Source organism: Myotis yumanensis, unplaced genomic scaffold (assembly GCF_028538775.1).
Source record: "Myotis yumanensis isolate MYYU_CA2020_CCGP unplaced genomic scaffold, mMyoYum1.0.hap1 SCAF_5, whole genome shotgun sequence".
In the NCBI taxonomy this organism is placed as follows: domain Eukaryota; kingdom Metazoa; phylum Chordata; class Mammalia; order Chiroptera; family Vespertilionidae; genus Myotis; species Myotis yumanensis.
This window is the reverse complement of record NW_027223756.1, coordinates 74,876,459-74,904,235: the sequence shown is the minus strand read 5'-3', so window position 1 is coordinate 74,904,235 and position 27,777 is coordinate 74,876,459. Positions and strand designations below refer to the sequence as shown.

The 27,777-nt window shown below is 49.7% G+C and overlaps 1 protein-coding gene across 4 annotated transcripts in view; it reads right to left on the bottom strand.

Moving 5' to 3' along the window:
• Positions 1-201: 201 nt before the first annotated feature.
• Positions 202-27,777, bottom strand: part of ZNF395 (zinc finger protein 395) — a 44,592-nt gene continuing 17,016 nt past the window's right edge. For 3 of the 4 annotated variants that reach the window (XM_070415537.1, XM_070415536.1, XM_070415534.1), the window contains 10 exons: positions 16,944-17,187; positions 14,564-14,796; positions 12,223-12,332; positions 8,231-8,466; positions 7,705-7,805; positions 6,429-6,708; positions 5,436-5,666; positions 4,790-4,882; positions 3,883-3,986; positions 202-3,651 (listed from right to left, as the gene is read on the bottom strand). In XM_070415537.1, coding sequence (XP_070271638.1) covers positions 3,540-3,651; positions 3,883-3,986; positions 4,790-4,882; positions 5,436-5,666; positions 6,429-6,708; positions 7,705-7,805; positions 8,231-8,466; positions 12,223-12,332; positions 14,564-14,796; positions 16,944-17,174 — 1,731 coding nt within the window. In that variant the 5' untranslated portion in view covers positions 17,175-17,187 and the 3' untranslated portion in view covers positions 202-3,539. The remainder of the gene's footprint in view (positions 3,652-3,882; positions 3,987-4,789; positions 4,883-5,435; positions 5,667-6,428; positions 6,709-7,704; positions 7,806-8,230; positions 8,467-12,222; positions 12,333-14,563; positions 14,797-16,943; positions 17,188-27,777) is intronic. The other variant, XM_070415538.1, reaches the window with a different exon arrangement.

Genomic DNA, 27,777 nt, shown 5'->3' with positions numbered 1-27,777 from the left:
CATCAGGTGACTGAGGTGGTCCACAACTCTTGGCCTGGTCCCTGACCATGGTACCTACTGTTATTCTAAGCAAATGAATGTGCGTGCTCTGCCCGTAGGGTGACTGATGACTGACATGCTATCTATCCTTTGTAGGGAAGGAGGAGGGGATGGGGGGGTGAGGGGGGGTGGGGAGGGACAGGCACAACATTCAATCAGACAATGTACCATTTTATTCCTTATAAAATATATTTCATATTGTTGCTGTAAAAACATTACATTTCACATTTAAAAAAAAACAAAAAACTTTTTTAACAGTAAAAATAATACTTGGAAGACAGCTGGGGGAAAAGGCGCCAGTAAGACAAATTCACAAATGGGATTTCTCTCCCTCCCTCTCCCTCTTTTTCTTTTTTTTTTTTTTTTTTTTTTTTTTGCCCCTGGTAAAGTCAGAACCTGGGAGGAGCAGAAAATAACAGGACAGATTTCTTCAAACAAATCAGAGTATCCACCTCCAAATTAATCATGTCCTCCAAGGACAGAAGCCATAGGTGTACCATCGCCATGTGGACATTGCTCAAAATGCTCTCTAAAACTGCAGAACTGCTTCCCCAGCCAGCTCCAACACCACACAATTGAGTCCAATTATTGTACTCAATAGTCAGCCCTTATGCTTTGCACCCGTGACCTCACTCGGCCACCGCCATTCGGGACTCTCTCTGCACTGAGTCAGCCTGAGGGCAGATTTCGTATCATTAAGGCTGGTCACGGTAGGCACCAGACTCCCAAGGTAACTCCAAGAAATATTTGGAATAAGGGTAACGCCAGTGAAATGAAGTTTCCCCAAAAATAACTACATTTGACGATCAGCCCTGTTAGTTTCTAACGTGCACCTGTGGCATCTTACCTTCTCTCAGATTCTGCTGCCCAGGTGGGCCGGGAAGTTAGGGAGAGAGACACAGAGATGAAAAAAAAACAGGCACGATCACTGGATCGGTTCACAAACCATCCCACCCTCCGAGAAGAAACAAACGGGGTAACCCCAAGGACAGACCACATGTCAGGAACCAACACAACAGCCACGAGATTGAGGTGCGGGAAGAGGGACGCCAGAGGGGGCCGCCACCACCCGAAATAAGACAGGAGCAAATGCAGACAGGGAAAGCTGCACCAAAACAAAACATCAAAAGATAAAATAAAAAATAAAACCAACTCAGCTTTTCAATGGTTTCGTCAATTTCTTCTTTCTCTCTTCCTTCTCTGCCCTGGGTACCAAAGACATGAAAAGCCTACCTCCCTTAGAGAACACCTTTATATCCAGTTATATCTGCACAATCCAAACCGAGGGGGGAAATGAGAACAGCTTTTCTAAAGATGGGATTAAGAAGGGAAGGGGAGGGAAGGGAAGATACTGCTGGGCAGCATCCCCGAGTCTCACACACGCCCTCCCCTCCCTTCCCCTCCCCTCCCCGAGAAGCCCTGAAAACGGACAGCGTGGGAGGTGAGTAGAATCAGGATGAGCTTTTCATTCTCAGGGAGGCTGAAGGGACAGGAAGGAGAGCCCTGGGCCACCTCTGGCTGGCCTGGCTTTGAGCTTTACCGAGGAAGAGATTCCACGTAACCTTTTTTCACAAAGTTATAAAAATATACCCCATCACCACCCAAGACACCTGTGCGTAACTGTCTTTCCCTCTGTCACCAAACCCGGGTCCCCATCACCCTTCACAAAGCCACGCCCCTGTTCTCAGGTGGGCAGGTGTCCTCACGCTCCACCTGCCTCCCACGGTGAGGCACATGCACATTCCCACGGGAAGCAGCCAAAGGAGCTCCCGATAGCCAGGTATTTCCCCCTGGGGCAGGAGGTTTCCTCCTGGGCTCAATGACAGCCCACAGGGGGATGCTGCTGCTGCTGTCCCCAGAGTGGCTTGGTGGGGTTCCCTGAGCCCCTGACATCTAGGACATGGGTCCAAGGCAGCTGGTCAAGCAGGCCTCAGGGAACGGCCACAGTTCCTAGGAAGGAAGGCGAGGCTCTGAAACCAACAGGGGCTCAGCTCACTCCATCTTAACCCCTGGTGGGCATGGCACTCAACTCGCCACATCTCTCTCCTTCTCCGCAGACAAGCTTTGCTCATTAACCTCCTGAGCAATGTGGTACAGGCTCCCCTCAATTGCTGAGGCCTCCAGAAACACCCAGGCTAACGCGCCAGGAGCTGGGAAGGCATCCCCAGGTCCTCCTCACCCCATTTCCTCAGCTCTCTCTCTAACCTTCTCCATCCTGCCTTCAGGCAAGAAGGTGCTCAGCAGGTACCTGGGAGGGTCACACCACACTAAGATAATGTTACCTCCTCATCACCGGACTGGGCCAACCGGAGTAACAAATCCAGAAGCCTCCTGCCTTGCGTCCTATCCCACTTGTCACCTAAGGGAGGGATGAGATTGCTCCCAAAGGGGAAGCTGAGCCATCAAACAACGAGAGACCTGCCAACTGCTTCTCCATCGGTGGGCAAGCTGCCACTCACCTACCTAGCTATGCTCTTCTCTCTCCTTCCCCACCAGCCCTGCCTGTAGCCTCGGGAGGGAAATGGGGAAATCCCTGGTGAAAGCAGAGGCAGAGAGGAACCTACCACCCAAATAAAGGGGAACTTTAATCAGATAAAGGCTTCTGAATACACCATAAAAGAAAACCAAGTGTTTTAGCAGAGAGCTTTCACAGATACGGAAACCCTCTCGCTTTTCCTCAAGGAAAGAGGAAAGAATATCAAGGTAGTGTTTGACCGCCACATGTCAAAAAGTGAATTCTGATCAGCCTTTTGGCTCAGCTACTTGGGGACAGTCTTTAAAAAACGCTGGGTCTGGGCTTTGAGAAGAAGCCGCACAGTACGTGCTGGGATGCCACCCAACGTCTGAGGGGACCCGGATTCAGAGAGTTGTCACCAGAAGGTTGTCCTTTTACTTCCATGGAAGCTGCTTGGCGAGACAAGCTCTCCATTCTCCCAGGGTTCAGGTGGAGAAGGGCTTGCTGCAAAAAAACACACAAAAAACCGCCCAGATACCCCCCACTCTTCCCACCCCAACGGCAGGTCCTGCTCTCTGAGTCATCAGCCAGAAACTTTTTTTTTTTTTTTTAAGAAAAGTAAATTCATCTTGCTCACAGTCCTTTCTGGGTGAGTTGAGAAAGCAAAGAATTCACCAACTCAGCAGGAAACAGAACGAGCGGTTCCTTCTTTTGATGCTTACACACTAATCCCCAGGCGAGAGGGGATGTGGGGAAGGGAGGCCCATTCATTCTTTGGTCTCTAGTTCGCTGCAGAATACCCTTGGTCAGTTTTGGCTTTCTCCTCCTTGAGGGGGGAAAAAATAGGTTCGTTTCTCTTTTTAAAAAATAAAATGTGCCCACAAGGGAGGGAAAAGGGGTTTAAGCATTAAACCTCAGCCAAGAGAGCCCACACTCCCAGTGTCCACTCTTTATCGGTAGGTGCCTGCTGAGGGCTCACGGGTCCGCCTTTTGTCATCTGGTTGCCGTGGGGCCGGGAGCAGCGAGGGGGAGCCGGCCGGCAGGTTCAGTCCAGGAAGCGCTGGCAGGCCTTCTTCCAGCGGCAGGCTGTGCACCACTGGTCCCGGTGCTCAATGCCGTACACTTTGCGGCACTTCTTAGCCTCCCCGCGGGCCTTCCTGCCAAGGGAGAGTAACGAGGGCACGTCACGAGCTGGTGGTTAGCCCCGGAGAGTGGCCAAGTGCGAGGCTGAGCAAACAAGCGGTGTGTCCTCCAGCCGGGCTCACCCCGCCCCGCCTGGTTCCCAGGACTGACCCTGAAGACCAGGGTCAGTGGACTCAGAGCCCACGCTCGCAGTGGAGACAGTGGGGACGAAAGCCAGGAGGAGGCGCTGGGAGCAGAGGCCTTACCTGGTGCTGCTCTGGGCCCGGGGTGGAGACGTGACAATCAGGTGAGATTTCATGGCAGGTGGTGGCTGCTGGGGCTCGCTGAAGCTTAGCGACCTGCTCCGGACCTGGGCACAGAGACAGGGGCCATAAGCACAGGGCAGGCAGCCACGCCCGCGGGGCCCCTCCTTGTGCCAGGAGGGCCAGCGTGCCTTTTCCGGAAGGACATTTCAGACGGAGGTGAACAGGGGCCAGGTGAGGGGAGCGGGAGAGTGAGGAGCAAGCCTCTTCGTGACGCTCATGAGAGAGTAGGGGCCACGGGCAGGGGAGTTGGCCTGGCCACTTCAGGGGCTGCTCCCTCAAGACTTAGAGGCAGTCACCACACGTGACAGCAAAGAAGGGATGGCACTGTCTCAAAGCCACGTTCAAGCATCCAGGCTTCCCAGTGTGTGATCCCTTCCTACCAGGGACGTGTAAGACTAGAACCCACGGTGGGTGGTGCAAGTGGCTTCCAGTGCATTTTAGTTCAGAGGCAAGCCACCTGAGCAGTGGTCCCCGGAGGCTGCGCGATTTCTGATCCGGCCTACACAGCCCCCACCAGCTCCCACCTGCTTGCTTGCCCTCCACCCTCCTCCCCTCCAGGTTTCCCACATTCTCTCCCTTCTTAACAAGCACCACAGACACTGGGGCCTAACAGGGCACTGACCCTGGCCTCGCCTCGTGATTTTCTTGGCAATAAACTTGCATGACCTGGTTTTTTCTCTGCAGGCACCCTCCTTCCACCTGCTAAGAGGGGCTGGGACCCGCTGGAGAGTGCCAGGCCAGGGGGAGATCTTCACGAAGTGTGGGTGCTGCTGACCAGTGCGAGGAGAGGGCCCCAGCACTGGGTATGTGTGGCAGGGCCCTGGGACTCGGAGACCGGCACACTCACCGGAGTGAGGGAGGAGGCTGTGGAGGGGGCGGCGGCCCAGCTTATACTGGTGTAGATGTGCGGTGAGACGGGGATCTGAAAGGACGGCAGGGCCTGCGGGAGACAAGACAGCGTCAGCCCAGGTCCCGACTCTCAGACTCCACCCACCCTCCTGTGACATCAGGATGCACAGCAGGTCTCTGGCGGGAAACCCTGGGATCCGCCAGAATGCCCTTCCCAAGAGAAACAGCAGAGTTCCCAACTCTCTGACGTTGTCTCCTTAGTCCTGGGCGCCAATCTTTTTTAGGAACCCCTCTCAGAGCCGGTGCACACGCTAGCCGCATGATGTCATCATCACCCACCAAGAACACGCTATAGGCAGTTCCCCAAAGACGGCCCAAAGCCTCCTGAGCAGGGAGAGATTGCTGCAGTAAGGGTAGGGCGTCCCCAGCAACCACGTGGAATTAGCAACACTCTCCTGGATGAACGGGTTTAGGTTTGTCTATCAAAACACCAGCCACAGGCTCCAGCGGCAGCCAGGTGCCTGAAGGGCCACCTGAAAGTTGGCCAAACATGAAATAGCTAAGTGACCACTCATTCTAATGAGGAAACCTGGCTCATTTTGTAAAGGTTTTCTGATTGAAAGCACTGCTTTCTAATTACTAACCTGCCAGTCAGTCTGGAGTCTGATAAAATCAAGCTGTGTGTGTGCGCCGAAACCGGTTTGGCTCAGTGGATAGAGCGTCGGCCTGCGGACTGAAAGGTCCCGGGTTCGATTCCGGTCAAGGGCATGTACCTGGGTTGCGGGCACATCCCCAGTGGGGGATGTGCAGGAGGCGGCTGATCGATGTTTCTCTCTCATCGATGTTTCTGACTCTCTGTCTCTCTCCCTTCCTCTCTGTAAAAAATCAATAAAATATATTTTTAAAAAAAAAATCAAGCTGTGGGCACGAAAGCATTGAAAGAAAAACTGGCACAAGGTAAGCTGTGTATTTACTGAATACCTACTATGTGCACAGTGAAGACCATCCTAAATGACACCCCCTCCGTGACAACTTTCCCAACCACAAGGGCATCCTAGTTTGGTCCTTCCTGTACCCACAGCAATGTCTTGTGCCTCCAGGAAGGTACGTGGACGATTATAATTAATCATAGTTACATATGCATTTCTCTCTCCAGCTAAACCGTGCATTTCTCAAGGTCAGTACAATGTCTTCTTCTGCCTGGAAAGCTTATCCCACTGCTTGACACATAGTAGGGTTTTTAAAAATAAGTGCTGGATTGTTTGTTAATGTAACACAATTCTAGGGACTAGGGATTTGCTCTGGGAAGCCCAACGACATGACGCTATGCGCCTTTATAGCCAGCGGCGTAACATCTCCCCCGTCCAAATCCATCCACCTGGTGCTCGGGGGTTCAACCAGATTTCTAGTAATCACTCGTGACAGCCACCGAGGAAGAACTCGGGAACCCCCACATTTATCAAATGTAACTTATTTTCCTTTCCTTCTTTGTAGAAGTTAGAGGCGACCCATTTAGCTACAGGTCTCAGCCTCCGATCGGGGTGGTCAGTGGCCTGTGATCCGGCTGGTGGGTGACAGGTCAGACGCGGAACATCCTCACGGTCGCAAGGCTAAGCTCCCAGTGTGCCCAGCCCTACCTGGTATGCATGGTCAGCCTGAATGTGCCAGAAGGAGCTGGGAGCTGACTTGCTGAGAGCACCGGAGGGCAGGTAGGATTCCAGGCCAGGGTGCTCTGGGCCCGAGGGCTGGCCTTTGGGAGGAGGCGGTGGAAGAACGGCAAGGGGTGGGCTGGTCACACCGGGGGTGGGGGCTGAGTCGGCGGTGGGGGTGCCAGCAGCAGCAGCTTCCTCCTTCATCTGCACTTCCGTGTAGTAGAAATCCTCCTCCCGCTTGAACTGGTCGGAGTCCACAGAGTCCCTGCGGGGGCGGGAGACACAGTGGTGGTCAGGGACAAGCTGCCTCAGTTCAAACACAGGGGAAACTGAGGCGCAAGAGGGGGTGTCTGCTCAGGGCCACCCGGCGAGTCAGGGAAGGAGCCCAAGAGGCCACACAGGAGCCTGTTCCCAACTCAACGTCACAGGGGAGGATGTTCTTGCACATCAATGGGACTGTTTCTCCTGTACCTGAGGCTTCTCCTCTCTCACAGGGTGTACGAACCTCTCCTCCTGCAGGCGTCGTCTGACCCTGAGCCCTGCCACGGGTCCTGTCGGGCCCACCTCGTTGCAGTCACAGTCTCTCCTCCAGGGAAAGGGCTGTGAGCCAGTCCCTCAGCCAAGAGCACCCTGACTCTGGGGCGGCCGTGTCGACGGAGCCTCAGGTCCCCGAGGGAAAGCAGGGGCAGGCCTCGCCACGGGGTCTCCCCAAATCACCCTGTTTCTACCCAGAATTCTAACAGCTTGCATCCTACAGTGAGGCAAGATGACACATCCACTTACGGATGTTGCTCCCTCCCCATGAACAGATAGACCAGTGGTTCTCAACCTTCCTAATGCCTCGACCCTTTAATACAGTTCCTCATGCTGTGGTGACCCCCAATGTCATTGCTACAAATTGAACATAATTAAAGCATAGTGATTAATCACAAAAACAGTATGTAATTATATATGTGTTTTCCGATGGTCTTAGGCGACCCCTGTGAAAGGGTGGTTCGACCCCCAAAGGGGTCGCGACCCACAGGTTGAAAACCGCTGAGATAGATTGACATTCACTGTGACAGGAGAGGAGGGTCCTTCCTTCCCGGGAAGGAACTCTCTCCAACAGGCCACTCCGCTGGGCACAGGGGCGGGCACCAGGTGGCGCTCTCCGCAAGTCATTTCCCTGGAAGCATTCTGGGCTGTGGGTGCCCAGGCGTCAGCAGGGTGGAGGAGACCTGAATGCCACCCGAGGCAAGCAGGCCCTGGGCCCCACACCTACCCCAGGTGGAGGGCCTTCACGTGGCGCTTGATGCCCACGATGGAGCGCAGGACTTTGCCGCAGTTTGGCCACAGGCACTTGTACATCACCTTCACCGAGTTCTAGGGGAAAGGAAGACAGGGTCATTGGGACACGTTTCTCTCCTTCATCCCCTTCCCATCCTCACCTCCTGGGGACATCAGCCTCCTGCAAACAAAACCTAACAAAAGGCTCGCTGGGGCCAAAGAGACTGACAGGCAGGGGCAAAGGGCCTCCGCCCAGGAGCCGGTCCTGGCAGCCGGCAGCAGCGCTTGGTGCTGTGGGTCAGACCCCACCAAAGCCTCAGGAGAGCAGCAGAAGAGGCGGGGACCGGCGCAGAGGTGAAGAGGAACCGCATCGAAGAGAGCTCCTGGGAATGTCAAGAGGGATCAGCAGCAGCAGCAGGGGAAAACGAAAACGGGATGGAGCCTGAGAAGGCCGGGGACCTGTGGGCCCCACGTGGACGCCAGCCTCGCCGGCCCGAGCTCACGCTCACATCACCACGTACCTTTCTTTTACGTGGAGCTGGTTCATCCAACAGGAAAGCGTCCGGATCAGTTTCAAATCCAGCATCGGTTTGGGGAGAACCAAAGGCGTCCCCCAGATACTTGGGGCTGGCCTGGGGGTGGGGGGGCGAGGGGGTGCAAACGCCACTGCTCGCACTCCAGTGCCCGCTGGTGGTGCTGCTGCCGCTGTCAGACACGTCGCCGCTCTCTTTCCAGGGGTCGCAGGCCGCACGGGAAGCTGGCGGAGGGAAGAGAGAGGACACTCATGGGCCCATCCCCAGACAGCGCTTCTGGCACGGCCCTGTCTGCACCGGATTCCACACGGACAGCCCAGGTCAGAGGCCACGACGTTCTTGATTGGAGCCTGGGTTCCTGAGTCCAATTCCTGGCTCTGGCTCTGCCTGGCTGTGCCACGTCAGGGAGGAAAAACCCAAACCTCCCTTTTTTGAGCGTCAGTAAAAATGAGGAGACATTGCACCTCATCGCAGCAATGTCCCTGGGCAGTCCTGCTCGGCTCCAGTGGCCACTTCCTGCCACGGCCACTTTGATAACCACTGACCAACAAGCACACACTGAAACTTCATCTTGTATATTATTAACAGAAAGAGAACCGAATTTTAAAATGTGTTTCTCACTGCCCGGCTGGTGTGGCTCAGTGGTTGAGCATCGACCTATGAACCTGGAGGTCATGGTTCAATTCCTGGTCAGGGAACATGCCCGAGTTGTGGGCTCAATCCCCAGTAGGGGGTATGTAGGAGGTAGCCGATCAATGATTCATTCTCTCTCAACATTGATGTTTCTATTTCTCTCTCCCTTTTCCTTCCTCTATGAAATAAAAAAATATATATGTGTGTGTTTTTTAATGTGTTTCTTGCTTTATATGTTTTTTAAAAAGGCAGGGGGCCTAGCCGGCATGACTCCCTGGTTGAGCATCAACCTATGAACCACAAGATCACGGTTCGACTCCCAGTCAGGGCACATACCCAGGTTGCGAGCTCGATACCCAGTGTGGGACTTGTAGAGAATCAATCAATGATTCTCTCTCATCACTGATGTTTTTCTCTCTGTCTCTCTCCCTTCCTCTCTAAAATTAATAATTATTAAAAATAAATAAATAAATAAATGGCAGGGGGAAGGGGAGGAGAAAGATTCTCTCAAGGCCTAAAAGAGTGGGTGAGAAGGTGTACAGACATGTGCCGGGGACCACTGGGTGCCTTCCCCACAGCGGAGTAGGATGGAAAGGCCAAGCTAAGAGCTTGTTGACCAGGCTTTCTTGAAAAATCCCTATTGATCACTTAAACCCAGGCAAGACCATCAAAAACTGCCTGTGGGAAGCAACCACGCAGCCAGCTCTACAGCCACTGGGACGTGTACCATTCATCAGAGGTGGTGGCAGCCCAGGTGGCTGCTTTTACCCACCAGTAACGCGTTTAGAGAAGATAAGCCCTGAGAGCAATTCAGACCAATGACAGATGCCTGGGTGACGCTGGCAGGCCCTGAACCTGCCGCCTGCTCGCCCTGAACCTGCAGCCTGCTCCCAGCAGTGCGTCCGAGCAGGAGGAAGATCACAGTGAGACGTGACACTTCCGGTTTTTAAATTGCCTGTCTTAGGGCTACTTCAGGCCCAGCCCAGACTCTTCCATCGCCCAGGCCATAAATCCCGATTCCTTGATAGGACAGGAGAATCTGACATTCTCAGACACGGAAACAGCAAGAGAAGAGGGGAAAAGTGTGGTGCCCATGTCCCCAACCACCCCAACCCCCACCACGGGCGGGCTTTCCATGGAGCCTCCTCCGTAACCTGGGTTCTGAGATCGACGGACACATCCTTTGTAGCAAGGATACAAATCCGACTGCTTTTCTCTCATCCTGCTCCATATTCCCAACTGCTTCTCGCTGAGCTAGACACCTGGGGTAGACACCCAGCATTCCTGCTGCATGTTGCCCATCCAGGCTCTCCTTCATTAAGTCACACCTGCTAGCAGAAGTCCACCCACACAGCATGGGATGCTATGAGCTCTTCCCTCCCTAAGTATCAACTGCCAAGTCTCAAAGCTATGACTCCCTGGAAACCAAGAGTTTATGACATCGGGGCTTCCAAAATAGGGGAGCCCTTCGGGGAAGAACTCAGGAGCCCCAACAGCCCAATAGGTCCAGGGCCCCCACACACCCACTCAAGGAGAGAAGGGCAAAGCAGCAGAATGCTACATCTAACTCTGGAGAAGAGCAGGTCAAACACAGGGAAACCCTACAACACAGCAACCTTCCACAGGGAGCCATGCAAATGGCTCAAACGCTGGAACTGGCAGACTGGCACACGGAGGAAGAAAAATATTTTAAAAAGCAAAAGGTTAATTTCACAAATTAATCTATATGTTGTAAGATGAACATAAATTACCCCACCTTCGACTGTGCGATTTTCTAGGGGAGGTACTAGCTATTCTATGCATGAAAACCAAGTACTCCTCTGCAAGAACACAGCAATGAGAGCATACAGCAAACCTCTAAGAAATATTTATAATCCCCTCCGGTCTCGACACACACGCGTGCGCAGGACCACCCTAACAACACAGACACCAACGGGAAGAGTGGTTTCTGTGCAAACAGTATCCATGGTTAGAGCAAGGTGTGGGTGACTGTGTAGACCCCACCTTGCGGCAGAATACTTCAATATCATTCGCTGCCAAGGAAGCCTTATATTTCCACTGATTTCAGTCATAAGACCAGACATATAATGGAAAAACATCTTTAATAAACTCATAAATTTTGTGTCCAAAAGGGACTTCAGATGTCAGGATCGTGGCATATTATGTTAGATGTATATGTGTTGGTGTTGGGTGCGTGTGTGTCTGTGTTTGTGTGTGAATATTATATATGTATTCTACACACACACACACACAAAACCTGATGGGAATTGAAGTCAATGATTTTCTTTCCCTTTCTGACACTTTTCTGGATCCTCCTCCTATTGACCAACCTCCTGGATCTCCTAAACTCGTAGAATTTCCTGAGAACTTAAAACTGACTCCTTACTTCCCCACTGTGTTTGTGTCGCTCTCGGTGCTAACGGAGCAGATGCACAACGCACGCCAGGCTTCACCACAGGTGGGATCAGACACAACAACTAACTAGCAAACTCATCATTGATGATGGATGGGCTCTGGGTGAAGGAAGTAGATTTGCTTCATCTCTCTTTTGAATTGACTTTGTATCTAGAACGATGACTTTTGAGGGATACTTGTAAAGGCCACTTTCCTGCTGACTCTGTATTTTCAGTTAAATCTCACCAATGAAGAAGTTATTCCCTGGGAGTAAGTCAGGCCAGCCCTATAGCGACTTCCCAAATGAAACATTCAGGTTCACCACCAGTCTTGCCAAACTACTAATATCCAGCAGCCCTTCTTCCTCCCCCATTTTACTGATGGTGTATTTTGGGGGTTGCACCAGAAGAATTTCCCTTTAATCTTTCAATTTGCTGTGAAGTCCTTCTATCGCTTTGCATGAAGCGATTAGATTTATTTTAGACTTCGGCTTGTTTATTCCAGGTCCTTGGCCAGTAGGCCCACGCTAATTTACAAGGCTGAATTAGGCACTTGGAACAGGGGCGTGAATCTTCTGAGGCCACTAGGGGACTGTTTAGTAAGTTTCTACCTTTGTGAACCAAATATTCCTCTGTGGGCCTGGTTCAGGCCCCCACCAAAGTGCCTCACTCACTTACTCCCATAGAAGAACTTACTCAAGTGGCCAGTGTGGCTCAGCCCCGTGCTCAATCATCTTCACAATGCACCAGGAAACTTCTCCCCAGAGGAGGAAACTGAGGAAAAAGAACGGAAGCATCCAACTCAATGTCACTCAGCCAGTCTGGGACACAAGAAAGAAGGGACTCCGGAATCCTGCTGCCAGGCCAGTCCTTTGGCAATTAGCTGCTCAGAGCAGAGGACGTGAGTGACGAGCCTCTGCCACACCCAGAACCCACGTGGACTCCCTTCCTCACCAGAGAAGTTGGCCTCGGCCCCAGGAGGACTCTGCACGACCGGGCTGCAGGACAGGGACGTCAGCACCATGGCCGCCATCATCTCGTCCATTTCCACCGCCTCGGACTTCCTGGATTCAAGCAGGTGAGGGCCAGAGGTTACATGCTGACACTGCTGGTCACGTGATTATATTACCTATCTGGGCTGTCCCCTCCTCATCCCCACTCCAATCAGCCAGCGTGTACATTAAATAAAGCATGAAGGTCTCCCCTCATTCTTCATGAAAAATACTCATTCTGGATTACATTTATAGTATCAGTCAACCCCAGTCTAAGGGGGTCGGTCCCCATCCCACTGCTGACACCCGGAGGCAACTCCATTCTCTCCCCTGGATTCACTTCCTAACTAACTCTGCAGCTTAAAATAGAGAACTGTATTTCAGGGGAAGAAGAAGAGTCAAAGCAATGAAAGAGAGCATGGACAAAAAGAATGCCCACTAGAATTCGAAAGCACTAAAATTACCTTTCTTTCCCCATCTTATACTTAAATTTAAGAGGAAACAATTACACTAACCAATCCCTTTCCCCTCCCCCAAGAAAACTGATGAGGAATTCTGTTAGCTTCTGAATGTCAACAGAACCTAGAACATAAGCCAATGAGCAAGTAAACCAGAAGCACTAAAGTAAATCTCAATGCTTTATACAGCAGAGGTCTATAAAATTTTACATGCGATTTTTTAAAAAATCCATATAAAGTTACATTACGTGGAAGTAAATTTAGAGCTGTCTATAAGTTAATGCTAAGGCATGAAAAGTTAGTCTGAAATACATTTGTAGGTAGCTCATCTATTTCAAAGGACTGTAATAATCCCTTCTTTACAATTCAGAGCCACCAAAATGTGTGACTGGGTTTGAAGTAGTTAAACTAAGGCCAGTAATATGTTAAACATATTAGCATCCCTTTGTTATACGTGATCTTTGTATTTTTATTTCCATCGAGTAGAAAAAGAAGTTCTTTGCCAACATTCCTCTAAATTCACAATCACAAATATTGTTGCTCTGGTCTGCTGTCAGTATACTGTCAATGGCAGTATTTCCCACAGACAAGCACAGAAAGAGGTGGAATGAGGCTGAACTGCGTGCACATCCTGGATATAAGACAATCTCCATTGGCAGGTTTTCTTTTTTAATTTTAAAAGATCAATGTACAAACAGTATGTAACAGGAACTAGGAGATAGATAGATAGATAGATAGATAGATAGGTAGATATAGATATATACACACACATATATACATATATTCCCCCTCAGGGTAAAATTGTATCATAAAATTCTAAAGCCAGATATACATTCATACAGTCTGCATTCAACATTAACGGTTTTGAACTATGTTGAACACCTGAAACTAATACAAAATAATACTGAACATATCCTGTAATTGAAAAAATAAAAATTTTAAAAAATCAATGGTTTCAAGTGTCTAAGCGAGAGGTCAGCAATCTATGGGCTGTGGATCAAATGTGGCCTGTCGCCTGCTTTTGTATGGCTCCCAAGCTAAGAATGGTTTCATAATTTTTTAATGGTTTTATAAATCAAAAGAAGAGTATTATTTATTGACATGTGACACATGGAAACTATATAAAATTGAAATCCGAGTGTCCACAAGTAAAGTTTTATTGGCGCGCAGGGGTGCCTGTGTGTTTCCTTATTGTCTGTGGCTGCCCTCACACTACCACAGCAGAGCGGAGCCTCCGGGACAGCGGCCGCGTGGCCCACAAAGCCTACCCTACTTACTATCTGGCCCATTCAGAACAAGTTCACTGCCCTAACCGGTTTGGCTCAGTGGATAGAGCGTCGGCCTGCGGACTCAAGGGTCCCGGGTTCGATTCCGGTCAAGGGCATGTGCCTTGGTTGCGGGCACATCCCCAGTAGGGAGTGTGCAGGAGGCAGCTGACCGAAGTTTCTCTCTCACCGATGTTTCTAACTCTCTATCCCTCTCCCTTCCTCTCTGTAAAAAATCAATAAAATATATTTTTTTTAAAAAAGCAAAACAGAACAAGTTCACTGATTCCTGATCTAAGCCATTTTTTCCTGTCTCTCATCATGAAAAACTAAGACCTAATTTTAATCTAAGTATGAAGAGAGGAAAAACAGCCCTTAGTCAAACCAAAAACAGAGCAGAACAGGGGCCATTCCGGGTTTTTCTAAGGGATGCCGTCTCTTCTCTCTGCGTCCCATTTGTCCAATATCTTGACAACTAGACACCTAGGACTTGCACATCCCTCCCCCATCGCAAAACATGCCACAACCCCATCCCTCCCCACCCACATGATTTTCAGAGCAACGGTTCTCCCCCACAAACCTTTTTGGGACGTCAATGTTCCTGGAGACAGGCCTGTAGGCTTGCGCCTGGGCTCCCTGCTCCGGAAGTGGCCCCTGGGGGATGGGGCCCTGCAGCTCGGCCAACCACACCTCCTCCGCTTTGCAGCAGATCTGTAACTTCTGGTCCAGCAGCCAGACCGTCACCTTGTCCTCTGCCCAACTGTGCTGCTCCACCAGTCCCGTGCACTCTTGCCCCCCGTACCACACATACACCTGGTAGGAGAGAAAAGCAGCAACCGGGGTCAGCACTTAGTAGTTCTTACCCCACAGGCCCCAAGTTCTGGGATCCGCCTGACACCAACTAAAGTCCCCGACTCGGCTGTAATTTAATAAGCAAGATGCTGCCAGGTATCCGCGTCCCACCTGAGCCCCCAGTGGACTGGTTCTTCCCAAAGCAGATCCTTATAAACTCTCTACACCAGCGGTTCCCAACGTGGGGCACACGCCCCACAAGGAGGAACTTGATTTCTAAGGGGGGCCATTCGAGAATGAGTCATTAACTGAATTTTTTGTATTTCTTAGGGCTCTAGGGGCCTCATATTCATCATATAAATATATATTGTGACCTATTTGTGCATTTCAGTTCTCTATTATATGTTTTGAAACTTTATTTGCTATTTTTTCATATCACTTCATGTTATTATTTTTTTTTTTAACAATATCTTAGCGATTTCTTCCTCGGTACTTCTACTGTCCTTTCGTTCTTTTATTTTTCTCTTTCATGGATGCCATGTTCTTTGGAAGCTTGTTTAGACCAAGTTAATGGCCTTGTAGGCTTCCTCCACGTGAACAGTTCACTATTTGAATAATAAGAATTATATGTCACCGGGAGGTGGGGAGAGGCATCAGGATTTTAGAGATGCTTAGGTGGGGCATGGCCAAAAAAAAGGTTGGGAACAACTGCTCTATAAGGAGAAAGTGAACATGTCAGTTTCTGAGACTTTTTTCTTCTGAACTTACAATCTGTATCCACTGAAGCTTAAGTTGTTATCATCTTAAAACAGACAGTTTTCTGTAAGCCTTGTGGCAACCAGAAAAAAAACCTCTAATTCAGCAGTCGCCAACCGGTGGTACATGGACCGGTGGTCCGTGAGGTCTGAAAGGTTGGCAACTGCTGCTCTAGTTAATACACAAAAAATTAATAAGAATCAAAGCATGACTCTGAAAAAAAATAAACAAACCACAAAGGAAGACAGCAGGAGAGGAAGAAAGAAAAAAGGAACTACAAAACAGTCAGAAAATAATAAAGAAAGTAACAACGGTAAGTCCTTACCTACCAATCATTACTTTAAACGTAAATGAGTTAAATTCTCCAATGAGTTAAATTCCAATCAAATGAATTTGGAATCCGTGTCCATCCTCCGGAATTCTTGCCCTGCATTGCCTCCAAAGTCCTATAGATCTGCTGGTTCACAACTATTGCCTTGAATGACTCGCCCTGCATTTTGCCCTTCAGGGACTTCTAAGTCTACCTAGGGACAAGACGGTAGGGATGGAGAGGTAGGCTGTCCTCTCTCAAGGGCTGCCGAGCAGCTGGGGAAGCGAGCTGTGGGAAACAGAAGCCTCAGCAGGGAGACAGGAGGTAGAGCAGGGGTCCTCAAACTTTTTAAACAGGGGGCCAGTTCACTGTCCCTCAGACCGTTGGAGGGCCGGACTATAGTCTAAAAAAAGAACTATGAACAAATTCCTATGCACACTGCACATATCTTATTTTGAAGTAAAAAAACAAAACGGGAACAAATACAATATTTGTATGTGCCTGTGGCCCGCGGGCCGTAGTTTGAGGACCCCTGAGGTAGAGTCTACTTATGGACCCTGGAGAAGGCAATAAAAGAGAAGCCCACGCATCTGGATCTAGTGATACTATCAGGTATGGGCCCTGACACAAGGGGAGAAACACTGGAAAAGAAAGACCAAAGAGTATTCTGACTAAACGAACACCTTCCTCTCTTAAAAACTTCTAAAGGTAATTCGAAGACACAACCTTCTCTCTCACAAGCCTGAGATTCTTCCCTTTGTTTTGTTAAGTTGCAAACCAAGACAAGTTAAGAAAAAGCTAGGTTTGGCCATGCTTGAAACTGAGGTTTTGGGTAGGTCTAAGCCCAGAAAGTCAGATGTCAGGTCTCGGCAGCCTTTTCTCCAGGAAGCACTGTCAGTCAGAGAGGAGTCCTGGGTCCGCTGCTGATGACTCATTCTCGCGAGAAGCCTGCTGCCCACAGGCCCACAGGGCGGCAAGCTGAAGGTCTGTACGCACGCAGAGCGATGCCCAGGGGGTTCCCACCTGTCCCTCGGGGCACCACTGGCCTGCCGGCCACAAGCCTGGGAAGATGGCGCACCTGTCCACTCAGGCACCATCCTACCTTCTGTCCAGGCTGAAAGGCCATCTGCTGGAGGCCTGAGGTGCTGGGAGCCTTGAGGACTTCCTTGGGCTGCTCCTGACAGGACGTGTCCTTGGAGGTGAAGGGCTGGGGAGCCACCCCCTCCAGCAGCTCCGCCTGCGGCTCCGAAGGTGGGGCAGCCCCGGGTGGCCCCGACACCCGGGCTCCCAGGAGGGACCGTTTACCGAGGCGCCGGGACAGCACACTGGCCATGCTGCTCTCTTTCCTGGGGAGGCAGAGGGGACACAGAACCCTTTAGCCATCATCTGGAGGAATCAGGAAGCTTCAGTCAGCGCCCTCCCTACATGCAGCAGCAGTGTCAGTGCCTATTAAAATGGATGAAACGTTTGATGGTAACTTTTAGAATATTTTTCTTTTTACAGAAGTAATACCCATTTCTCGTAGGACATTTAGAAAATACTGATAAGTGTGCGCGCACGCACACACACACACACTCAAGAAGCTGCCTCCCAGAGACACCTGCTTTTGCTATATAGCATTCACTCCATGCTTTTACTTCTACAAAAATGGGACCATGGTTTGGTAAACTACATTTTCACTTAGTAGCTTGTACAGATTTAACTACATCAGTCAATGTTATTTGATAAAAAACCCTTTTAGAAACCACAGAGTATCTTCCTAGGCAGATGCATCATTGTTAATTTAACAAGCTCTTTATTATGATACCTGGGGGCTGTAGCCAGTGTTGTGCTGTTTGACCTGCTCTGCCCACGGGCAGCATCCTGAGCTCTGCCTCAGCACACACACACACCAGGTCAGGTACTGATATCTGATACAGTCACGTACCGCTTAACGACGAGGATACGTTCTGCAAACATCAGCGTGCACGTACACAAACCTAGATGGTAAACCCAGTGGTCGGCAAACTGCGGCTCGCGAGTCACATGCGGCTCTTTGGCCCCTTGAGTGTGGCTCTTCCACAAAACACCGACTTCTGCGCATGGGCCACGAAGTTTCAATCACACTGTACGTGCGCGCCCGCACGTGGTATCTTGTGGAAGAGCCACACTCAAGGGGCCAAAAAGCCACATGTGGCTCGCGAGCCGCAGTTTGCCGACCACTGGTATAGCCCACTACACCCCTAGGTCATATGGGAGAGCCTGTTGCTCCTAGACTACTAGCCTGTACAGCAAGTTATTGTATAAAACATCACATGATGCAATCACAAGACATGGCAGGCGTACAGTGTATGAGGCTGTTGCCAGTTAACACGGAATACCGTTTTACAGCAAAAAACTTTTATAAGTAGAAAGAGTATACTCTGAAGTAATGGTAAAAAGTATACTACAGTAAATACCTAAATAGGTAACATAGTCATTTATTATCATCAGCAAGTGTTGTATACTGTACATAATTGTATTGCTACACTCTTATGTGGCTGACACAGAGCAGTAGCTTTGCATACACCAGCATCGCAAACATGTCAGTGATGCATGGTGCTGACGGCTGCAACATCTCCAGGTGATAAGAACTTTTCAGCTCCATTCAAATCTTACGGGGCCACTGTCATGCACGCGGCCCGTCACTGATCTAACCGTTGTTACACAGCACAGGACTCCTGCTAAGTCAAAGCATGAGGACATCTGTCGGGCACCTGCAGATTCTCCAGCTTAGTTGGCTTCAAAGCTACCAAGAGCCACAGAAAGGAGCCACACTCACTGTCCTCTCTTCGCTTTGCACCTGAGAAAGTTAACGCGTGGAGCTTAAGTGACTTGTTCACTGCGATAACAGTAGTGTCAGAGCCTGACTGAGATCTGGTCTCCTGGCTCGGGATCCAAGAACCCTCACTGCCTGGGAGCTGCCCGCCCACTGCCTCCAGCAGCACGTGGTGTCGGCTACCCACGCATTCAGGGTGCTGGAAAGGAGGACCGCAGCCCTGGCATCACCAAGGAAGGCCATCCGAGGCCCCGGCATGTTCATTCCCTGGGGAACAGAAGCTGCTCTGGAAATGGCACGTGTCATTTCTGCATGCTCTGAGGCGTCACTGCTCCCCCATCGTGCATACGCCAGGAAGCAGGGAATGGGTACCACCACCCTCCGCATTGTATAGAGGGGAACACCTAGGGGGGAGCTCACACTAGAAACCCTGGTTTGAAGCTTCATTAGTCAGTGCTCCTGCCTGAGAGCAGGGGTTCCAACCACAATGGCACTCGAGCACCAGGGCTGGGGGGCACTGGGGGTCGTCTGGGCCGCTCCTTGACCCTCAGGCTCCTACACCATTCCAGAAAATAAGAACTCGAACCTTCCAGGTCCCTCGGTGATCCGAATCAGTCAACAAGCTTATTCTTGAGAAATCCCTCCCTTAACCACAGCCTCTCCACTCAGTGAGATTCAGGGGAAACACAGATTTGCCCTGAGGCTACTCGGTCAGTCCCCACTCAGAGCCTCTTTCCTCATCTATAAATCACAAAGCTAGGAACACTTTAGATGTTGCTCCCCAGCAAATGTTGTCATTCTGTCTCAAATAAATTCTGACCAAAAAAATTTTTTAAGTAAATAAAACATGCCCAGCCAGTGTCGCTCAGTGGTTGCGCATCGACCCAGAAACCAAGAGGTCACCAGTTGGCTGCCCAGTCAGGGCACATGGCCAGGTTGCGGGCTCCATCCCCTGTAGGAGGCATGCAGGAGGCAGCTGATCTATGAAGTTTCTCTCTTATCGATGTTTCTCTCTCTCTACCCCTCTCCCTTCCTCTCTAAAAATCAATAAAAACATATTACTTATATTACAAATAAGTAAATAAACCAACCACAACACTAATGCTCCCCCTCACCAATACCTTGGGAGAGCACATGGGACCGTGCCTGTAGAACAGAGGTGGGGAACGTCCGGCCCGCGGGCTGTATAAGGCCCACAGAATCATTGGTCGGACCCTGCCAAGGCATTAGGGGTGAGTAAGTTAATTAGATGTTTGATCAAATCTAGCAAGCTAATTTTTAAGTCGATCATTTTGTACGGCCCTAGAATGATGTTGCAAATACCAAATGGCCCTTGGCAGAAAAAGGGTTCCCCACCCCTGCTGTAGAAGCTCTTCGCAACCTGCCAAGTGTGACAGAAAAGGGGGTTTTACAAGTCTTTTACTCAGAGCTTCTAGGGCTGGAAGCAGAGAGCAGAGTATCTCCACCAGGAATTCCCCAGAAAGGAGAGAAAAGGTAAGAACAAGGTCAGAGTCACAGCACCCTAAGAAGCTCCTGTTCAGCTGTCTGGTGACTTCACAGCCAGTAACAACACTATGGCGGAAAGCTTTATTATCATGAAAAGGAAGAGGAATGTGAGAAGTAAATTCTTGGCCAAAAAAATGTACATCCAACTAACTCGGTTTTTACAACCCACTCACCTCCCTTCATCCTTGTAGCCTCAAGCCAGAAACAAGAACCTCTAACTTGTCCTAACTGGTTTGGTTCAGTGGATAGAGCATCAGCCTGCGGAATGAAAGGTTCCCAGGTTCGATTCCGGTCAAGGGCATGTACCTTGGTTGCAGGCACATCCTTAGTAGGAGGTGTGCAGGAGGCAGCTGATCAATGTTTCTAACTCTCTATCCCTCTCCCTTCCTCTCTGTAAAAAATCAAAAATATATTTTTAAAAGAAAAAAAGAACCTCTGACTCTCCATTTAATTCCGGGAACCAAGAGCTAGAGGTGAGGCCGCAGTACCGCTGAGAGACATCAGAGGGCAGCATCCATCCAGAGACAAGAACCAACCTTTTTCTAGACCAAAAAAAAACCAGTAGCCACCCCCACTTTCCACAACAGGAAGTTTGAGGTTTCTACCTCTGAAAATTAAGAAAAAGTCCTATTTCCAAAATTCCTGGGCTTCCAGTCTCCAGATAGAGCCTGAAATATTCGGCTAACAGACTCTGACGATGTTTTCATCAGCCTTCTTTTCTTTTTTGTTAATGTAAAAAATATTTTTTTTATTTGGTTTGTGAACCGACACCTTCCACAGCCTGCGGGATTTGCCGAGCTGGTGAACCTGCCTGCTTCTGATTGGTGCCCGCGTCTGTTTGCTCTCTTCTCTGGCCTTTCTCCAAATTCCACACTGAAATGTGCTTTATTTTATTCGTTGATCGTATGCCCACATCTTAATTTTCAAAAGCAGAAGAGAAAGAAGGAAGAGAAACTTTTGCCTTTGTCTTTTGCCTTTGTGCCTCCTATGCACTAGCTTTCACAAATTGTATCTAATTTAATCCTCAGAACAATCTGAGATAAACAGAATGGCCTTTTATTTCTGATGGGGAGACTGAGCCATAGAGAGCGTAGGGTGCTGAGGCTACACAACAGCAGGAGGGGGGTGGGGTTTGAGGGGTGCTGCACCCATGTCTACCTGGGGTCAAAGGTCATAATCCTGCCATTATCCCCGGAGGTGTGGGATCTCTCAAAATAAAACACTCCATTAAGTTGCTTTTTACCTACATGTATTTTCCCCCCCTTTGTCAGTGACCCTTAATAGAAAAAAAAGAAAAGAAAAAAAAAAACCTCTGATCCTGCAAGTCTCTACTTCAGTTTCTTTGTACAATTTCTTTCCTTGAGAAATCTCTTCACTGGCGTCTTAGCCTCTTACCTACAAAACAGAGGTCAATGCTTTAGTCTGACCTTGTTAAGCAGTCCAAGTCACTGTTAATCATTTAGTGGTTTGGGGAGACCTTTATACACATACTGCCCTCTGAGAGGGAGCAGAGAGATTACGCAATCCGTCTCAAAAGTTAAAAGATGTTAGCCAGGTTTACACGAGTGACTGGCAGCATGGACGTGAAAAACACAAATCTAGACGAAACGTGGGCTGGGCAGCATCGCCAGGTGGGATTCACTGCCTCTCCTGTACTTCTCAGCGCACTCTCTATATTACAGGCATGGCTCTACAGATAACAGAGCCCTTCGAGGGCTCAGAAGTAGATTAGAGCACCTACGGAGGTCAGCAGGGCAGTGGGGTGGAGGAGCCAGGTTAACTCTGGACCAGGGGTCCTCAAACTACGGCCCGCGGGCCACATGCAAATACAAATATTGTATTTGTTCCCGCTTTGTTTTTTTACTTCAAAGTAAGATATGTGCAGTGTGCATAGGAATTTGTTCATAGTTTGTTTTTTTTAACTATAGTCCGGTCCTCCAACGGTCTGAGGGACAGTGAACTGGCCCCCTGTTTAAAAAGTTTGAGGACCCCTGCTCTGGACCTTCGAGTGACTTTTCAGGCCCACCTGTTACTTTATACCTGGGATTTAAGGGTGCCACCTTCCCTCCTAGCACACGTCTATCAATCTCACTGGAGACTTCTTCAAACCTCTCTTCCCTGATCTCTCTGCTTCTATTCACTCCCCTATGGGTTTCTTTCTCGGGAGTAATCCAAGGTCCATACAAACCAGCCATGCCCTAATTCGCCATATGATCTGGTACAGCCAAGAGAAATCAAGAAACAGCCTTTAAAACAGCGGTTCTCAACCTGTGGGCCGCGACCCCTTCACAGGGGTCGCCTAAATACATCCTGCATATCGGATATTTACATTACGTTTCATAACAGTAGCGACATTACAGTTATGAAGTAGCAACGAAAATAATTTTATGGTTGGGGGTCACCACAACATGAGGAACTGTATTAAAGGGTCGCGGCATTAGGAGGGCTGAGAACCACTGCTTTAAAGGATAACAATACCAATGTTTCGACATGTAGCCAAATCTCACTTTCTGATGTTACATTCCTGACGTACGGAATTCCTTGACTGGAACAAACTGGTGCTAAAAAGGACGTCCTGCTGGTGTGCAGTCTTAAGGGGATCTTAGGGCCTCGGTGCTTCTCACCCTTTCCGTTGTCACAAAGAGGAGGGGTGAGCTAACTAGAGTACATATTTTGGTCAATGTCCAAAAGGGGTTAGCCCCTTTCCAGGCTCAGAAAACACACTCTGTTGTGCCAGTGGCCCTTAAATGAGGACATCTGCCCTCAGTTAAATCACTGGAACAGACAGAAGAGGAAAACAAGCCTTCTCTGTGGTTCTGAGTTGCAAATTGCTATTTGACATGTAACTGTTGCCGGACAACCACATGTCTCGGGCCTCTCACGCACAATGGTTGTTCTCTCTTACCTAGGGACGCTGCAGCAAGCCATGACATCACCCAGGGGCACTTCTAGGACACAGGTCATAAGTCAAAATGATTCATTACATCCCTAATAATTTGGGTTTGTTTTCTTTTTTTTTTTCTTTTTTTTAGTTAAGAATTAAGTTTAGAGTAAGGCTCTTGTGTTTGCTAAATCTTGGGTGCCTGCTACAAGCTCTTGAATGAACCATTAATTTATGGATCAAGGTGAGGGACAGCAACCCATTGCCAAGTTTCAAGTTCTCCACCGAACCTCCGCTTTCTAATTCATGATCTCCACTGGGTATAACCACTCACTGCACAGAATGCCAGTTGGAGTTTTTAGTTCTTTGGCTAATATTTTGCATCCAATCCTTAAACTTTTATCAGAGAGGTGCTCATTTTTTCCTTTAAAATCTGTCAGGTTTTGCCCCGCCGGTGTGGCTCAGGGGTTGAGCTTCGACCTATGAACTAGCAGGTCATGGTTCGACTCCCAGTCAAAGCACATGCCCGGGTTGTGGGCTCCATCCTCAGTAGGGGGCATGCAGTAGGCAGCCGATCATTGATTCTCTCTCATCATTGATGTTTCTATCTCCCTCTCCCTGATTCCATTTATGAAACCAATAAATATATATTTTTAAAGAAAATCTGTAAAGTTTTAACTAAAAACTTTTTCCAGTGTGATGTTCTAAGCTTATTCAAAGGTTAACATGTAGCAATAAACATCTCTTCTTTCACAATACAACTCAATGGAGAGCAGGATTCCCAATTATTTTCCAGCACCTCTTAGCCAGGGGCCATCTCTAAGAGATGCAAGTGCATGTGCAGCATATTTACAACATATGCAGATATGTCTAAGGGCCTCTAAGAGTGCAGGTCACCGTCTGAACTTGGCAGAAGCAAGGTGTCATACCCCGGCACCACCACCCAAATGCCGCCTGGTGGTTCTCAAGTCTTTTTTTTTCCTGGACTGCCTTCTCCAGAAAAAGTGAAAAAATACTCACTTCACTGAGCATATACTGACCTTTTCTTCCCAGAGGACGCTCTGCCCAGCCTGGCTTTGGCTAGAAAACCCTCCAAGAGTAGCCAAGGGTATGAGCCAAAACTTTTATATCTCTCAAGTTATGTAACAGTCCCTGTTATACCATTTTTATTTTTTGAAATACATTTTTATTAGTTTTGGAGAGAAAGGGAGAGGGAGAGAGAGAGAGAAACATCAATGATGGAAGACAATCATGGATTGGCTACCTCCTGCATGCCTCACACTGGGGATTGAACCCACAACCCAGGCATGTGCCCCGAATGGGAATCAAACTGTAACTGCCTGGTTCATAGGTTGATCGATGCTCAATCACTGAGCCACACCATTTCTAAAATGTGTGGTGTGCATTTTAGATTTTCACAATACAAGCTTCAGGTACACAGCACTGAGCATGTTCGTGATTGATTCAATACCAACATTTCTAAATCAGCTATTCAGAGAACGACCATTTGGATTTTCAGAGCATTTAAATTCTTGTCTTTTTCTGAAGGCTTTTAAAAACTGGATTACACTGGTCAATGTGTAAGAGTTTAAACTACCCATAAAATTAAAGTGATAGGCTATATCCGGGTGAACAGGAATCTTACAGGTTGCCCCTCTCCCATTCAGGGGCTGGCCTCCTAAGTGAGCACCCAGCCTTCCCGTTGCTGTGAGGAATAGATGGGACGGGATCATGGAAGGAAGAAATAAGGGGCCTGAAGAGCAGTGCTATTTTCCTGTTCCGGCAGATGGGCTGTAGAAATAGGTCATCGATTGGTGACACCGAATTTTCTCCAGCAAATAATGAACCACCCCGATCAACAAATGCTTTTGTTGGTTCGACCACACAACAGTCTTCAATCGAGTGAAAGAGACGGCTCTGTCTGCACTGCCGGCAGGACGAGCGTGCGTTTCACAGTTCTGCCCAGGAACCAGCACACTTCCCCTTCCTTCACACCTCGCTCCCCATCGGCTTCCAAACCACCAGGGCCACGCGCGCGGCTCTCTGTTCCGCGCTCTGTCATGCATACACGACTCTGCACTACATACGACTATTCTTAGCGCAGGGCTCGGTGCATCGTCGGGGCTTAGGAAACTGTTTCTCATAGAGCTAATGGGACTGTCTCTTCCTCACTGCAAGCCCTTTGAGGGCAGAGGCCACATCTTGCTCATCTCATCAGATGTATGATGGTAAGGAGCTGATACTCCAGAGGGCCCCAGATTCAAAAAAGAATGTGCTCTAAGAAGTCGCCCTTGCCGCCTGCCCTAAAATGAAGACAGGTATCAAAAGCAAGGGGAGAGTTTTAGTGTTTCAACCCAGCTCTGAGACGGGAGTGGTGCCTAAAAAACAAGCTGGGAACCCTAAATAAGGAAGCAGGCACAAGTAACACCAAGCTCACACACGGGTGTGCGGGAGGCAGAGGGGTTTCCAGCACGGCTCTGTACATGCACCGGGGGAGGGGGAGCGCATATGCCCTGTGTACGTGTGGGTACGTGCGTGCCTGGTGGTCAAACCTGATTTACACTGTGCTAAAACTATGTGAGCGTTCCAGAAGGGAGGGAGAGGGGCGGGGGAGGGGGGGAGGACGGATGATTGCTGACTCGGCATTTTACCCAGAGGCTGCAGCAAGGAGGGAGCCAGGAGCTGAGTATCTCTGGGAACACAAGCCTCAGAGAATTAACAGTTTTCTCGAGCAGTTTTCAGCGTAAGCTTAGAAGAGACCCGCGCATTAACTCAAACCTCCCATGAGTAAACGCTTGAATGGCACTGGGGTTTACACCCATTTTGATGCACACATTGGGGACCTTTCCTGTTTGTCCTGACCTCCCAGCAACTCAAGAAAATGTGGACGGACAGTATAATCTCCATGTTACAGCTCAGAAAACCGATGTTCCTCGAGGAGGTCGCCTGTTTGCCGAAGCTGGCACGCACTGGCGCTGGCCGCTCTCCTGGCTGCTCCCTGGGCCTGTTCCCTCTTCCCCACAAGTGGAGACCCAGCCGCAGGGCAGGGGCTCCGGACCGGGGTGCAGAGGCTCAGGACCGGGGTGCAGGGGCTCCGGACCGGGGTGCAGGGTCCAGGGCTCTGGAGGCACGGCCCCGACGCCGGGGCATTGCCTTATCTGACCTTCACAACGCTTAAGGAAGAAACGTTTCCTCGAGGTATTGATAGGAAAGCAAAGAAAAGCTGGCAACAAAGAACTCTCCTAAAAATATAAAGCGTGGAGAGGAGAATTTTAAAAGCCAGGAGGTCACAATTCGATTCCCGGTCAGGGCACATGCCCGGGGTTTCGGGCTCAATCCCAGTGTGGGGCGTGCAGGAGGCAGCCAATCAATGATTCTCTCACCACTGATGTTTCTCTCTCTCTTTCCTTCTCCCTTCCTCTCTGAAATCAATAAAAATATATTTAAAATAATAATGACGATAATAATAATAAAAGCCTAATAATCCAGGAGCCCATCAGCCTAAGGCCCTGAGTGGCGCACGTACCAAAAAGGGAAGACTTTGTGGCCACGATGCCCAAGGTGCCAATCTTAAGACACAAGGAAAAGGCTTCCTATGTTCTCACTCCTTCGAGAAGGCAGAGAAATGCAGACTCGGCTTCCTATACTCCTTTCATTTAAGTGGTTAAAATAGAGAAAGTATTTGGAGCTCAACAGTCCTTTGCGTGAATAATGGCATTCCCCGATGGCACTGAATAAACAGACAGTGGGGCTTGTAAGGGGCAGATGGGGCGGGGAGGGGTGAGAACCACCTGGTGGCTTGCCTGGCCGGAGTCAACAGGTAATAACAAGACAGCGACACAGAGCGGCAGGTACTCCAGAAAGAGGTCACCTGGTCTGAGAGACAGGCCAGGAGGGTGAGATCCAAAAGTAAAAATGAGAAACCACGCTCATGCAGAAAAGATCAGTCAACGAGAGGCCGCTGGCCAGCAAACACACGCAGGTAAGGGAAGGGCCCAGAGGTGCCCAGAGATCCCTCAAGAATCCCAGCCTCGCCCGGGAGCCTCGGTCCCACATGTAAGCGGACAGTAAATAAGCTGTAATCTTGGAAATCAGCAGGCACAAGATAAGAAGCATGTGTGGCTGGGATGACATTTGAAAACCTGAAAGAAGAGCTGGGAACCAGAATTTGTTCCAAGACCAGGATGGTGGGTGGGCCAATGGGAAGTCACCAGGCTTTTGCAGATCAACGTTTAACCCACCTTTCCCCTTTATTCCCACTAGCCGGTTAACTGTACACGTTTTCCGTTTCCATGGGGGGGGTGGGGGGCAGCTCCTCACTCCGTCACCATCTCCTGGAGTCGACAGGTAATGAAAAGACAGACACACAGAGCGGCAGGTACTCAAGGAAGATGTCACCTGGTCTGAGACGTCTCCTACAATCGGGGCATTCTCCCCAGGACCGAAGGGAATGCCTCCCACCCGCCAGGAGCGCCGGGGCTGAGAGGAAAGAAAGGCTGGAAGGCACTGAAGTACTAAAAGCGGCCCCTCAGAATGACACCCAGCCTGTGCGGGAGAAGTGCAGCCCGGACCCCCTGAGGGAGCATCTCCCGGGAAGGAACAGAGCAGCCAGGCACCTCCCCCTGTGTGACCCCAACAGTCAGCCACCTCCCAGAGCCTCCACGTCCCACCTCCTCCTGTGAAAAATGAGAAGAACACCCAGCTTCTGGAAGGAAGGCACGCTGTGTCCCTGCCCCGCCCGCCTGTCTTAGG